The sequence below is a fragment of the Rhinoderma darwinii genome, chromosome 5 (genome assembly GCF_050947455.1).
Source record: "Rhinoderma darwinii isolate aRhiDar2 chromosome 5, aRhiDar2.hap1, whole genome shotgun sequence".
Classification (NCBI taxonomy): domain Eukaryota; kingdom Metazoa; phylum Chordata; class Amphibia; order Anura; family Rhinodermatidae; genus Rhinoderma; species Rhinoderma darwinii.
In genome coordinates this window covers 150,290,622-150,306,484 of record NC_134691.1, presented here as the reverse complement: position 1 = coordinate 150,306,484, position 15,863 = coordinate 150,290,622, and the positions used below count along the sequence as shown (strand labels likewise).

The 15,863-nt window shown below is 42.9% G+C and overlaps 1 protein-coding gene across 1 annotated transcript in view; it reads left to right on the top strand.

The window, feature by feature from the left end:
• The window catches only part of SYCP2L (synaptonemal complex protein 2 like), a 344,080-nt gene extending 340,072 nt beyond the window's left edge, over positions 1-4,008 (top strand). The window contains exons 35-36 of the mRNA XM_075828429.1: positions 3,309-3,357; positions 3,856-4,008. Coding sequence (XP_075684544.1) covers positions 3,309-3,357; positions 3,856-3,885 — 79 coding nt within the window. The 3' untranslated portion in view covers positions 3,886-4,008. The remainder of the gene's footprint in view (positions 1-3,308; positions 3,358-3,855) is intronic.
• The last annotated feature ends 11,855 nt before the right edge of the window (positions 4,009-15,863 follow it).

Sequence of the window (15,863 nt, the reverse complement as noted above, 5' to 3'; positions counted from 1 at the left end):
AGCAGATATGTTTGGGCCCTACCCTTCCTAGTTTTCTAATTTTTTAGGGGCTCGATAAATCGCCTCTTGAAAAAGAAGAAATGTTCCCCTCGGGCCGGCACAACCGCATATTTTTATTTCCTGACTTATTGGAGCCTTAACTAATTTTATTTTTTCATAGACGTAGTGGTATGAGGGCTGTTTTTTTGCGGGATGAGCTGTAGTTATTATCGGTACATTTTGGGGTACAGGCGACTTTTTGATCACTTGTCATCCTGTTTTTTTGGGAGGCAAGGTGACTAAAAAACAGCAATACTGGCATAGTTTTTAATATATATATATATATATATATATATATATATATATATATATATATATATATATATATAGCGTTCACCATGCTTTATAAACTACATGTTAACTTTATTCTGCGGGTCAGTCCGATTCCGGCGATACCAAATTTATAGCACTTTTTTATGTTTTACAACATTTTGCACAATAAAATTAATGTGTTTGTCGCCATGTTGTGAGAACCATAACTTTTTAATTTTTTTAGTCGACGGAGCTGTATGAGCGCTTTTTGTTTTTTTATGTGCTATAATTTTTATAGGTATCATTTTTGGATACATGGGACTTTTTTGATCACTTTTTCTGTCAATTTTTGTAAAGCAAAGTGACTAAAAACAGAAATACTGGCATTGTTCCGTGTTTTTTTTTTGGTTTTTTTTTTGCCATTCACCACGTGGAATAAATAAAATAATATTTTTATAGTTTAGGCTGTTACGGTCACGGTGATGCCAAATATGTATGGTTTATTTATTTTTTTTAAAATAATAAAGGACTTGATAAGGGAAAAAAGGGCGTTTTGTGTTTTATTTTATTACTTGAAACTTTTATTATTTTTTACAGATTTATTTTTTTTCACTTTTTTTTTACACTTTTTTTTAGTCCCACTAGAGGACTTGAAGGTCCAACTGTCAGATTTTTTTTTCGGCTTGCTGTCAGTCATTCATTCGCCCTCCGGGCGGGGGCCTAATCGGCTTCCGTAATGGCAGAGCAGGAAGCCATTGTTAGGTCTCCTGTTGCCATAGTAGCAGTCCGCAGGCATGGCAGGGCTGCCGATCTGCAGACAACCACAAAGATGCAGAGATCGCTGCATCTAAAGGTTTAATGGCAGGGATCGCAGTTAGCTCCGGTTCCTGCCGGTACAGGTCGATGTCAGCTGTAACATACAGCTGACATCCACCGCTGATGGCGCTGGCGCAATACTGCCGACGGCTACTATTAAGCCTCCGGTTGCCAATGCAGCCACCGACATCCTGGGGATTTCATTGCTGGGGTGCCGATGAGCTGCAAACAACTTAAATGCAGCGATCGCTTTTGACCGCTGCATTTAAGGGGTTATTGGTGGGAATCAAAGCTAACTTTGCAGGAAGCACTGGCTTTCCATGACATACGTCAAATGTCGGGAAGGGGTTAAGAACTCTTAGGCCTCATTCACACGACAGGGTCCGAGTGTCGGCCGGGAAAATTGGCCGATTTTCCCGGCCGGTTTGCATCTGTTCCGTGCCGTTTTTGCCGACCGATTTGGACCCGATTTGCATCAGTTTTTTTCCCTGTCCGTTTTAAAATTGGATGAATTTCATTTAAATTTGTTGCCACACACAGCTCTCTGTAGATAATGCCACCCTGCCCCCTGTAGGTAATGCCACCCTGCCCCCTATAGGTAATACCACCCTGCCCCCTGTAGGTAATGCCACCCTGCTCCTTGTAGGTAATACCACCCTGCTCACTGTTGGTAATGCCACCCTGCCCCTTGTAGGTAATGCCACCCTGCCCCTTGTAGGTAATGCCACCCTGCCCCCTGTAGGTGATGCCACCAAGTCCCCTGTAGGGGTTGCCACCAAGTCTCCCCTGTAGGTGATGCAACACAGCCCCCTGTAGGTAGCACCCATCCCCCCCCCACATTCCAGGAGAAGTCACTGACTTCAATGTCCATATATGGACAGTGTAGTCACTCACTTCTCCTGTAGCGGAATCCCCGGCCATAGAGTCGGTGATTCCGCTGCAGAAGTGAGTGACATCGCTGTGTCCATATATGGACAGTGTAGTCACGCACTTCTCCTGTAGCGGAATCCCCACCATAGAGTCGGGGATTCCGCTGCAGAAGTGAGTGACATCGCTGTGTCCATATTTGGACAGTGTAGTCACGCACTTCACCTGTAGCGGATTCCGACTCCTACAGGGAGCAAAAAAAGACCCTCCTCCTCACATGCACTCTGCACTGTGAGGAGGAGGAGGAGAGAGTGTGCGCGAGCGACGGTAGACCCGGCCATCACTCGGGACACATTCCGGTGATGGCCGTGTATTACCCGGCCCCATAGACTTCTATGGGAGCCGGGGTACCCGGCCGAAAATAGGGCATGTCCCATTTTTTGACGGCCGGTTTTCCCGGCCCGTCAAAAAATCGGTCGTTTGAATAGCCCCATTAGGGGTCTATTGTTCCTAATGCAGCCGGGTGCCGGCCGATTCATGAACGGCCGGCACCCGGCCGGGAAACCCTGTCGTGTGAATTCCGCCTTAGGTGTAACCCATCTGGTCTCTGAGCTTTGTGCACATTGATTTTATTTAATTTAGCTTGGACCATCTCTACATTCAGCCAATTCAGTATATTAATGGATGTATATACAGCACTGGCAACGGCTAAATCAGCTGCTCTTTCTTCTGTTGTATATACAGAGCTAAAGATCCCATTTAGTAACTCTGCCTTCTCTTGAACCCCTGTGACCAACTCCCCATTACCACTATTTTGGGGTCCTACATGTTCAGACCATGGTTTCTTGACATTTATATACTTGAAGAATTTTATGGGATTTGTTTTGCTATCAAACAAATTGCAAGCTAAAAATGTCTGTTTATTTTAAGCTATTTACGGATTAATAGATTCCCTTTAACTCTTTGGCTGTGTGAAGGAAAGCAAGAGCTTTAAAGCTCTGTATCAAAAAAAGATCCCTGGCCTCTATAAATGTTTGTTTATCTAAAATGTAATAATTTGAAGTAACTATTAATAAATGAAAAATCTTTTTAAAAACCTTGGAATTACTCTTTTTATGTTTGATTGTTAACTTGTCTGCTAATACACTAATGTCTCTACTAAGTGTAATGATGAACAATCACGCTGTAGAGTTGTTTGTGTTCTCTCCAGGTATTTATGTGAGCACCAGTTGTGAAATGTAATAGAGGAAATTTCAGTGAAACGTGACCGGTCATAATCTATTTAATCTTATGTGTCAGACAGGGTAAACACTGTTGAAAGTTTTGTATTTCAGAATTGAAGCCGTGGATCGTACGATTAAGGAGTCTTTGAAGCCTCTTAAGGTATTTTTTAAAACTTCTAAACCTTTGCTTTTAAGCACTCACTTTTATAATTGTAACTTGTATTGAGCTAAAAATAATTTGTTCCTACCAATGTAAATATGCTCCATCAGTCAGAACATTTATGGTTCGTGTTTCAAAATATTTCTTGTAGTTAGTAGTTAACTCTAGTCAGAGTTAAGTTTACCATCACCCATTATTATTATACAGTTATTTTACAGTTTTTGCATGAAAAAAAAGGTTTATATTCCTTTTCATGTATGCCGAGCATTTCGGCTACCTCCTTCACTGCTCTTTTGCATATTGATAGCCCTTGATGGTCGTAATGACATTATATGTACCACACCCACCCCAGCCTCAGTGGGTTTTTTTCACTGTAAGGGGGAAAAAAAAAATAGAGGTTTTGTTAATCGGCTGTTTCCTCCCATGCATGCAAAATTTTTATTTCAAACTTTTTTTTTTTCTTGGTATCCCATTGTGTTTTGTTTATTTACTCTTCAGAAGGAAGAAAGAATCACTGAACCAAAGTGAGCCTCCAGAAATTGTGACACAACCTAGTAATGTTTCATTTAACCAAACTGACAATTTTGTGTTGTACTTTAAGTGAATTTTCTGATTATCTTGAATGTTTTGTTGTCCAGATTATTTAATAAACCTGACACTTAAAAATGTAAATACTGATGACCTTTTTTTTTATTTTTTTTGTCCACATTGGTTTGCCAGGAAAGTTAGGCCAGTTTCACACAGCCCTAATGTGGATGCATATTAATGTCTGCCACAATCGCAACACACAAAATTCCCCACCGTTCTATTTAACCAAGCTTAGATAATTATAGAATCCTTATATTAACCCTTTCACGCCGCAGCCCTTTTTCAGATTTTCATTTTAGTTTTTCCCTCCCCACCTTCCAAAGGCCATAACGCCTTTATTTTTCCATCGATATAGTACTATGAGGGCTTGATTTTTGCGGGACAAGTTGTAGTTTTTCGTAGCACCATTTATTTTGCCGTATAATGTACTAGGAAACGGGAAAAAAATTATTTGTGGGGTAGAAAATGAAAAAAAAAAACGATTCCGCCATAGTTTTTTGCGCACCATTTTTACGGAATTCACTGTACAATTAAAACAACATGTTAATTTTCTTCTATGGGTCAATACGATTACGCCGATACCAAATATGTGTAGTTTTTTCTATGTTTTACTACTTTTACAAGTAAAAACCGAAGTGTAAAAAAGAAAATGTATTTTGTTTCGCCAAATTCCGAGAGCCGTAACTACTTTATTTTTCCGTCGATTAAGTTGTATAAGGGCTTATTTTTTTGCGGGATTATCTGTAGTTTTTAATAACAACACCATTTTGGTGTAAATGTGACGGTTTGATCACTTTTTATTTCATTTTTTTGTGGGAGATGAGGTGACCAAAAAATAGAGATTCTGCCGTTTACAATTTTTTTTTTTTTACGGCGTTTACCGTGCGGGTTAAATAATGATATATTGTGATAGTTCAGACTTTTACGGACGCGGTGATACCAATTATGTTTATTTATTTTATTTTTTACTATGCTCTAGGGGGAAAATGGGAAAAGGGGGGTTTCTTGAACTTAGTTTTTTTTTTGTGTAAAAAAAAATAAAAAATTCAAACTCCTTTTTTACATTTTTTATTAGTCCCCCTAGGGGACTTCAACCAGCGATTGTTAGATCGCTTGCACGATATACTGCAATACTAATGTATTGCAGTATATCGTGATTCTGACAGTCTCCTATGAAGCTCTGCCGGAGGCAGAGCTTCATAGGAGTACCAAGATGGCGGACCTGGGGGACTTCGTCAGACCCCCAGGCAGCCGTGTGAACCAACGGCTCCCCCCGATCTCGCCGCAGGGGTGCCGTTGAGACGTTACAGGGGGTCTCCCCCCCTGTTTTTAGTAATTTTAAATGCCGCGATCTCTATTGAACGGGTGATCCCGCTCGTAACCCGGAAGTGTCGGCTGTAACACACAGCCGACACACTCGCTCTATGGAGCGAACTCCGCCCGTGAGCCCGCTCCATATTCCCCCACCCGGCGTGCGCCGTATATATATACGGCGGATGTCGGGAAGGGGTTAATCTTCGTTTTGGTTTAGACGTGTGGAGCATGGGATTTTACAAAGACCTAGGTTGATGAAAAACAATTCAAAGGAATTTATTTTAAGCAGTCCTTCTTTACAACATCGAAAACTATTACATGAAGAAAAAGTCCATAATCTGCAAAACAGAATCCTTATACAGCAGGCTATTGCAATTCCACGAAATCCCATCATCTTAACAGCACAACTTTTCAATCTTCACAATCATCTACCTATGATTGCTGTTTAATTATGACCTTTTATACGAAAAATCTCCCACAATCCTATGCATGTGTCTCTATAAAATACTAGAGTTGCTGCTGGCCCGTCTCTCATAGGGTCAGAGCAGACACATCCTGTGCATTAGTGCAGGTAAGTGAAATTGTTACACAGAAACTAATATTTGAACACATTAGCTCATATTGTGAAGATTTTCTTAGTTTTGGTACATTTTTCCCAGGTGGCAAAAAGATAAAAGGGGAATAAATCGAGCATTAGGTGATTTTGTCAAAGCAGGGAAACTTATGTACTACCACCAAGTTTACAAATAAAACCGCTTTAAACATGAATATTAACCTTTTACTACTGTACTGTACTTCACACCTTCCTCAGCCATCTTTACCCTAGCACCAAAACTAGATAAATGATCCGCATTTTGGTGCTTTTACCCTGATCAATGTCTTTATTTCAAACTATAGTATAGTTTGAAATTACCTTTAGTAAACTATAGTAGAACTATAGTAAAATACCTTTGTTCACAGGGAAAAAGTTTTTTTTTTACTTATAGGGGTTTTCCAGGGACGCTATATTTTTTCAGGCCCGGGCAGCGCACGAGCACTGAGGAATTTCATGAACAAGAAGAAAATGGGGCAGGCATTGAGACTGTGGACCAATAGGATGCCTCAAACCCGGGTATACGTCAGAAGTCCTGGGTTTGAGGCATTCTATTGGTCCACAGCCGCCTCAATGTCTGCTCCGTTCATTCTTTGCTTGTACTTCAATAGCAGTACCATTTTATATATAGTTATGATGGGGTACCTATATTTTAGGAATGAGGGGGATTACATTAGATATCTGAGTTACGGTCACAGGATTCTGGACCACACTTCAGATAAAGCAGGTGGGCAGGATAAAGTAAAGGGGAAAGGGAGAACTAGTGGGGAGGGCCAATAGACAGAGGGGGCAGAATAATTTGTAAAGAACAGCCCTGTGTGGTTACGTAGGTCGGGGAGGTATCGACACAGGACTGTGTGTTCACTAACTCTCGTGCACGAGCCTGTGTCGAGAGAAAAAAAGACACAGAAAATCAGAACTTCCGGCAGGGCAGAGGTAGGGAGAATAGAAGGAAAGTGTTCAGATTTAATACAGACTATATATTAGGAACTTTATTAAATAGTTACATAGAATATTAGTTAAAAAATTGTGTCCCTGGAAAACCACTTTAAATAAAGAATCGGGTGTTCCTCACCATTAATCTCTGCAGGAGGACTGCACCAAATCCAATCTCTGAAGCATCCGTCTGTACAATAAATGTTACATTTCATTGTAATCCTGCCTGTGATGGTAATGAGATGACTGCTGAGAAGTGACCTCTGCAGAAAAGGAAATGTCTATTATGCAGCTCAGTGGCCAGAGTGAAAAGTTTAAAATTTCAGGATTCTTTTTTTACATAAATTTTTTTAGAAAATATGTAACATAAAAATGTGATTTAAACAATATTTTTTGATGACCCGTTCTTTTAAGTTGTATTTTTATCCAAGTAATCTGCTCTCAAAAAATGTTGCTTCTGGTAGCATAGTAGCTTTTTGCCATGTACAGTATATATTTGTAACACCTTTGTGGATGACTGCCAAATATTGCATGGCCTCTGTTTCTGAGAGTACACACTCTTGTTGATGTAGACGGATGTGGCATGTATGTATTTTGCACACTTTGGCATAATTTTGACATTGTTTTTGTGTGTAAGCCTAGGCTTGTGTGTGAGTTTAAGGCACAAAAGTATGTTATAATTCACTGTATAACTGATACAACAAAATTGTGCTCCCACAATATAGGAAAGTTTTAATGGATTCACTGAAGTGTTATATGAGTAAAATATATCTTTATTTAGATAACTCTCTAAAAACAGGGGTACAATCACCACTGTGATAAAGCCCCACCGTGTGTATTAAAAACGTATTAAACAGTAACTACTGAGTCCTGATACCATTGCGAACCCTCTATGACTCAGTATGTTTGTGAAAGATATCAAACCGGAATCAGCACATAACCATGGGCATAACAGTAGTATAAACCTTGACACACTAGAGCCCGCGATAACCGCACCTGAAACTCCTAGTGCTAAAGGATACAAAAATTCACACTGTCCCCAATGCTACAATTCCTCATTAACCCGACCCTACGCGTTTCTTGTACTTATCATCAGGGGTCTGTGCTTGGTCACTCTAGCCGGGATGCCAGCGATATTACAGCAGGTATTCTGCTGTACACCACGGAAGCATGCTCGCATTGATATCAGCGGCATGCCTCACTCCGGGACTCTGAGTCATTATAAACAACTAACTCTTCCCCCCGTCCTCGGCAGCGTTCTGCAGATCAGCCAATCCCACTCACTCCCCCGGAATTCGTGACGCCTGTCCATGTGACTCCTGGCCATCAGCTGACAACCAGGAATCAACATCGACCGCATCGAGCCGAACGCGCAGGCGCAGTGGAGAACGCAGACGCGTCACCCATACTGCACAAGAATAACCCTAAGTTGAGGAAGGAGTCCAGCGATATTCAGGTAATGGATAGATATTGCGGATCAGCTCAGGCCCGCAACTGGACAGCCATAAATAAACCACCTAACCAAAAAAGTACATATTGTATAGATAATTGAATAATGTAATGTCTACCACACTTATCAATTTTTAAAAATCTCTTGAAAGGGACCATGTCTATTTAACCTCGACTAGAAAAGATGTATTTTAAAATTGGACATAAACATATATAAACATAAGACCGCATGACACAATGACCACAGGTCAGGCAGCCATGATGAAAGTATCCTATTTAGATAAAACAGGCATAATTGGTCTGCTCATTTAGACCATCTGGTTGTACACATGACAATCTATAGATCCACTGGGCTTCTTTTCGCAGAATGAGGTTATCCCAGTCGTCCGTCCGTCCCCCCCCCCCCCCCCGTTTGGTAGGCCTCATAAGTTCAATAGCCTGAAATTTTAAACATTCTGCTCTACCCTGGTGTTTGGCATGTACGTGCCTGGATATAGAAGTGTCTCTTGAGTGAACAATGTCCCCAACATGCTCTCGAATCCGGCGCCTAAACTGACGTATCGTTTTACCCACATAGTTCAGGGGGCATGGACATGTGATCAAATAAACCACCCCTGCTGTTTTGCAATTAACAAAATCTCGGATATCATACTCCACCTTAGTGGTAACACTTTGAAATTTGTTTCCTCTCTGAATGAAATCACAAGATTTGCAACTGCCACATCTATGTGTACCCGGTATCTGTCTATCCAACCATGTGCCTTTAGGTGTGATGGGGTCAAAACAACTCTGCATGACCCTATCCCTAATGTTTTTGCCTCTGCGGAAAGTGACTGAGGGCCATTGTGTGATCTGATCTGCCAAATCTGTATCAGCACTGAGAATGCGCCAGTACCTTTTCAAGATTTGCATAATTTCACTTTGTTTGGAGTCATAAGTGTCTATGAGTCTAGTAACTCTTTCTTCCTTCCGTTGTCTAGGGACAAGAAGACTTTGCCTATCTGCATCTCTCGCTCCCTCATAGGCCTTCCTGATTACTCCCATAGGAAAACCTCTATCCTTCAGTCTACCCGTGAGCTCTTGCGCCTGTCTTTCAAAGTCATCCATCGAGCTACAGTTCCGGTGTACTCGCATGAACTGGCCCTTGGGAATACCACGCTTGAGGGGATAAGGGTGGCAGCTATTCCATTGAAGGAAACTGTTGGTTGCTGTTTCCTTGCGGTGTACTTTAGTGCAAATTGTACCTTCCGCTATTTTGGTGATTTTAAGATCTAGAAAGGACAATTCCTGATTACTGATCTCGCTTGTAAACCTTAGCCCCAGAGCATTGATATTGAGGGCTGCTACAAAGCTGTTGAATTCCTCCACTGTTGAATTCCAGAACAGTAACACGTCATCGATATATCTGATTCAGATCCCTATCGATGAAGTCCACTTCGCAAACCTATCCCCAAAAACAATAGTCTCCTCCCACCAGCCAAGAAATAAGTTTGCATAGGTGGGAGCAGTAGGACTCCCCATTGCAGTACCACATTGCTGGTGAAAGATCCTATCTTCAAAAATGAACACATTTTTCTCCAGCACAAAATGTAGTAACTGTAAGACAAGCTGATTATGAGCCGTATATTGAGTACCCCTGGATCTGAGGAAATATTCAACCGGAATAGAAGACTATAGGGCCTCTACATCTAGACTAGCCAACAGTGTTATGATCCAGTGTGATGCCCTCAATTTGTTTAAGGACATCCATAGTATCACGTACATATGATGTAAGACCCAATGCAAACGGACGCAACACCTGATCTATATATGTGCTCACGTTCTGGGTTGTTTATAATGACTCAGAGTCCCGGAGTGAGGCATGCCGCTGATATCAATGCGAGCATGCTTCCGTGGTGTACAGCAGAATACCTGCTGTTTGAATTAATATCGCTGGCATCCCGGCCAGAGTGACCAAGCACAGACCCCTGATGATAAGTACAAGAAACGCGTAGGGTCGGGTTAATGAGGAATTGTAGCATTGGGGACAGTGTGAATTTTTGTATCCTTTAGCACTAGGAGTTTCAGGTGCGGTTATCGCGGGCTCTAGTGTGTCTCAAGGTTTATACTACTGTTATGCCCATGGTTATGTGCTGATTCCGGTTTGATATCTTTCACAAACATACTGAGTCATAGAGGGTTCGCAATGGTATCAGGACTCAGTAGTTACTGTTTAATACGTTTTTAATACACACGGTGGGGCTTTATCACAGTGGTGATTGTACCCCTGTTTTTAGAGAGTTATCTAAATAAAGTTATATTTTACAAAAGTATGTTATGCATTTTATTTTTATTTTTATTCCTTTTGGTTAGTTATGTGAAGGTGGACATAGCTGCCAACAGCATATCAAGACAATTGCAATAGTCAGGTTGTTTGCTTTCATGAATATATAGGGTTTGTACTCACTTTTTATGGTGTGTAATCCCTGAATTTTATAGGTTACTTTTTTTTTACAGTATGTTATGAAGATATGTGCATGTAGACATAGGCACAAGTGGTATGTATGAAATACCAATACGGAGAAAAACCACGATCACAGAGGGAATCCGGTTTGTAACATATATCATATATGGGGGGAGGGCATATTTGCCCTATCTACACATGGTATAAGCGGTGAGAAACTCACTATATTGAAATAAGACTGCTTTTTTTTTTTTAGGTTATTAAGTCACCAATGAAATATAAAAAGAATACATTTTATTAAATAAAAAACAGTGTGATAGATGGATACCAGGCAGTATTGAGTTAAATGGACATAAATGCTAAATGAACCATACCATACCACAATTGTTAAATCAATTCATCAGTGTTTAAAAATGAGGAGAAATAGAAGCAGTGTATACACATTCACCATACTGTTCCCATTTAATGGTTTACATGGTGTAATCCCGCTGTTAACCAGAATATTGCTGCCCAATGAAACCACTACTAAAGTGCATGTTACACATGGTGCATCATAGCATCTTACCCAGAAGTGTACAGGAGCTGCCTGGCGTCACCCCGACGTGTGTTTCGGCCAGAAGCTTTTGTCTGGGGGTGGTGCCAGAGTCCAGGAGAAGCATTTAAATGTCAGCCAGCCAGTAGAATCACAAACTGCAGCAAACAAATTAGACTGACACAGGCTGTTGTCAGACGCCATGCGCACCCGTGCAGATCCAGGAAGCCAACGATTATGTCAAACAAAGCGACGTGTTGACATCGCGTGCCCGGCACACCAACTGACAGTGGAGGCCAGAGCCGAAGAGTGTGCATTCGTCAACCCCTCCTCCCCGAGAGCGCAGCACAATAGCATTGAGCAGCTCACTCCGGAGGGGGGGTTACAGCTGGCCAATGAAATGTGAACCTTCGCTGTGTCAGTCAGATGCACCACTATTGAGATGCCATATATCCAGGGGCGTAACTAGGAAAGACTGGGCCCCATAGCAAACTCTTGACTGGGGCCCCCCAGGTTCCACAAGCAGCCCCCCTTATAGATAGTGCCCCCTGTAGACAGTGCTATACAGCCCTGCCTATAGACTCACACCCCACTTGTAGTTAGCACCACCTCCCCCTCTAGATAGTGGCATAAAGCCCCCATGTATATAGCGCTATACAGCTCCCACTATATATAGTGCCACACAGACCCCCTCCCTTGTATATAGTGCCACACCGACCCCCCCTTAGTAGATCGTGCCACACAGACCCCTGTAGATTGCGCCACACACAGCTCTCTGTAGATAGAGCCACAGCCCTCCCCTTGTAAATAGTGCCATACAGACCCCCTAGTAGATAGGTCCACACAGCCCCTTGTGTATAGTGCCACACCGCTCCCCCTTGTGTATAGTGCCACACCGCTCCCCCTTGTGTATAGTGCCACACCGCTCCCCCTTGTGTATAGTGCCACACAGCTCCCCCTTGTGTATAGTGCCACACAGCTCCCCCTTGTGTATAGTGCCACACAGCTCCCCCTTGTGTATAGTGCCACACAGCCCCTCCCCTTGTGTATTGTGCCACAAGGCAATGGCGCATCAGAGAAAGTTGTATCAGCCAGGGGTATGTCAATCAAACATGGAAAGTTTGGTTTGGAGGCAGGACTATGTGACTCTTCAGGATAGCGACACCGCACCATGACCCTTTAATGAGTAATTAGCATATAGTGTGCCCCGTTTTAAAAGTGGATTTTAAAGATTTTGCTGAATCTGAAAAAAACATACATTTGGAAATATTGTCCGGTCATGTATTACAGCGTGGTGGCGGTTCAAGGGGGTTAAAACTACCAGACACGTTCCCATGAAATACACAATGAATTGAGAACAATTCCATCTGCCCTGCAATTTTGTTGTTATAAATATATTCTATATAATTACAGCTCCAGAACCAAGCTCTGACATATACGGCTCCAGAACCAAGCTTAATACATATATACATCCTCAGAACCGAGCTCAGTACATATATACAGCACCAGAACTGAGCTCCGTACATAAATACAGCTCTAGAACCAAGTTCTGACATACACCGCACCAGAACCAATCTCAGTACATAAATACAGCACTAGAACCAAGCTCATGCATATATACATCCTCAGAACCAAGCTCAGTACATATATACAGCCCCGGAACCAAGCTCAGTACATATATACAACACCAGAACAAATAAAGCTCAATTTAGTGCAACCCCTGCCGTATAGGTTTGTACGGTGTAGAACTGCAGGTCCCAGCATGGCCCGAACAATGGTAAGGATATGCTGGGAGATGCTGTTTCACAAAAAAAAAATCATACCGCCCATCATCTCGCTGCAGATCATACAGCGACTACAGTGCTGATTAGAGGCAGAATAAACATTTACATTAAGTGACTCACCGGTGACTTCTCAGATTCTAGTTCTGTTCTTCTCCCTCCGGTCCAGAGCTCTATGATGGGTTTCTACCGGCTACGACACATTTCTGCAGTTTTCCGCTCAGATGTCTTCAACTTCACACTTTTAAAACATTTCTGCACCTATAAACTAAGTTAAAATTCTCGACACCTCTAAATATAATAAAGCGCCATACACTGCACCTCTAACTATAATAGTGCCATACACTGTGTCCCTGATTATAATCGTACCATACACTGTGTCCCTGATTATAATAGTACCATACACTGTCCCACACACACACACACACACACCATGCTCCCTGTAGATAGTGCCCCCATAGCCCCCTGTAGATAGTGACCCCCATAGAGCCTCTGTAGATAGTGACCTACATAGAAGCCCCTGTAGATAGTGCCCCACATACAGCTTTCTAGATAGTGCCCACATATGGACTCCAGAGCTGCAAGGCTAAACTGAGCCACCGTGCTGCCCTACATATAGCTGCCCCTATAGATAGTGCCTCACATATAGCCCACCCCTGTAGACCATGCCCTACATATAGCCCCCCTGTAGATAGTGCCCCACAGGTAACCCACCCCTGTATATAGTGTCCTACATATAGCCCACCCCATAGATAGTGCCCTACAAATAGCTCCCCTATAGATGGTGCTCTAAATATGGCCCACCCCTGTATATAGTGTCCCACATATAGCTCCCCCTGTATATAGTGCCCCACATATAGACCTCCCTGTATGTAGTGGCCCACATATAGACCCCCCTGTATATAGTGCCCCACATAAAGACCCCCCCCCCCCTGTAGATAATGGCACTCAGTTTTATTAGAAAAAAACGTCACATATTCACATGATCCCGTTCCCGCGCCGTCCGGTGGCAATGCAGATCTGCTCTCTTCTGAGCAGGTCTGCTGGAGCTGAATGACGCGTCGTTCAAATGCGCTGATTGGCAGGGCAGAATGCCTTGTCCCGTCAATCAGCGCCTTTCAAGCACGGTAGTTACACCACTGCGTATATCTGAATGCAATCTATATTTTGGTTCAGTGTGACATTATTAGCGGTGGATGAACCTACAATTATATCAGTAGTGGGGGAGCCTAGATTAACGTAGCAAATATTAATAGCATTTAGTATAATAATCGGCAAAAATTACGGATTCTACAATTTGTTTAAAACTCCACATCTTAAAGTGTCCCTGTCCTCTCCCTATTCACAAAGCAAAAAAACACAAATACAGAAAAAAATATGATGAAAAACTGGTGTGATGAAAAAATGACAAACTTAAAAATAGATAAAAAATAATATAGATCTATATAAAAATATAATTAATAAAAATTCTTGGTATTTGAAACCTACTTAAAAAGTAGCATGTGCGGGGGGCATGGCTTGGCTGTGGAGAGAGATGGATGCCTGATAAACGAGCTCCTGCACCAAGCGACATAAAGCGAAGGCTGACTGCCTTATACCCTCCACCCGCATAGTGTGCACTTGAAACCTGGAGATGCCGAGGAAGAGACGTCCGGTCCCCAAACCGTTGACTCACCGACTTTTACCCCCTCATACCGCTGGAGGACGGGGATGCTGCAGACACTGCAGAAGCAGGCTCCCAAGCCGGATCACTTACCTCGGTCCCGCCGCCGGCAGTTAGATCAGAGCTGACGACGCACAAACGGCGCAGCTCAGACCCGGTGGGGACTTTGAATTCACCCCTGTTGAAGGGGAACTTCCCGGTAGCGAGTTCCGGGTCGCACCATGAGGACGCCGACACCCGCTCTATACGCTCCGCTCCACATGGGCCTGCTGTTTCGGCGCCATCTTCTCCTTCAGGCAGGAGCCCTGGCTCACAGAGAAGCAACTGGGCCAGCTCTGCTCAGCCCTCAGATGGGGTAAGACACTCTTCCTTCACTGCAGCTGTTACACCTCAGACACCTCTAGAGGCCTCATGTGATGTGTTGGGTAGTTTACCGTCCTCTGCAAATCCAGTTACTGAACTGATGTTAAAGAATATGTTATTAGCCTTACAGCAATCCCTGCATGCAGGAATGGCAAGCCTTATTAACCCTCTGTGCAAGAGGTGGAACACAGAGTACAACACCTAGAACACAAAATGGGTGAAGTCACATCATCTCATAACGAATTAATCGATGCACATTACGATATGGCGGATGACTTAGCCCAAGTCAAGGCCAAAATGGCGGACATGGACGACAGATCGAGGCGTAATAACGTCAAGTTTAGGGGCATCCCCGAAGACGTTAACCCTCAAGACCTCAATGCATTTGCGCAAGATTTTATAAAAAACATGCTACCCGGGTGCTCACAAAGGGACTTGATCATTGACCGAATACATCGTCTCCCTAGGCCCAAACACCTTGCTGAAGATGTCCCACGAGATGTCATTGCGCGCATTCAATTTTTTGATGTCAAAGAATGTTTGATGCAGGCCACTAGGAGAAAGGATCAGCTACCAGCTCGGTACAGTAATATCTCGGTCTTCACAGACCTGTCGGCCGCAACTTTGCAACTGAGAAGAAATTTGGCACCCATCACGGCAGCGCTTAGGGAAAATCAAATAATGTATCGATGGGGGTTCCCGGTGAAGCTTTTGATGAAGCGACACAACAATATGCATGTCATTGGAACTCTGGAAGAAGGCCTGCAGTTGTTACAACAGTGGAACATGAAGATCCATCTCCCGACCACATCAGGGACAAACCCTCCACGTCATCTGTTGGCTGA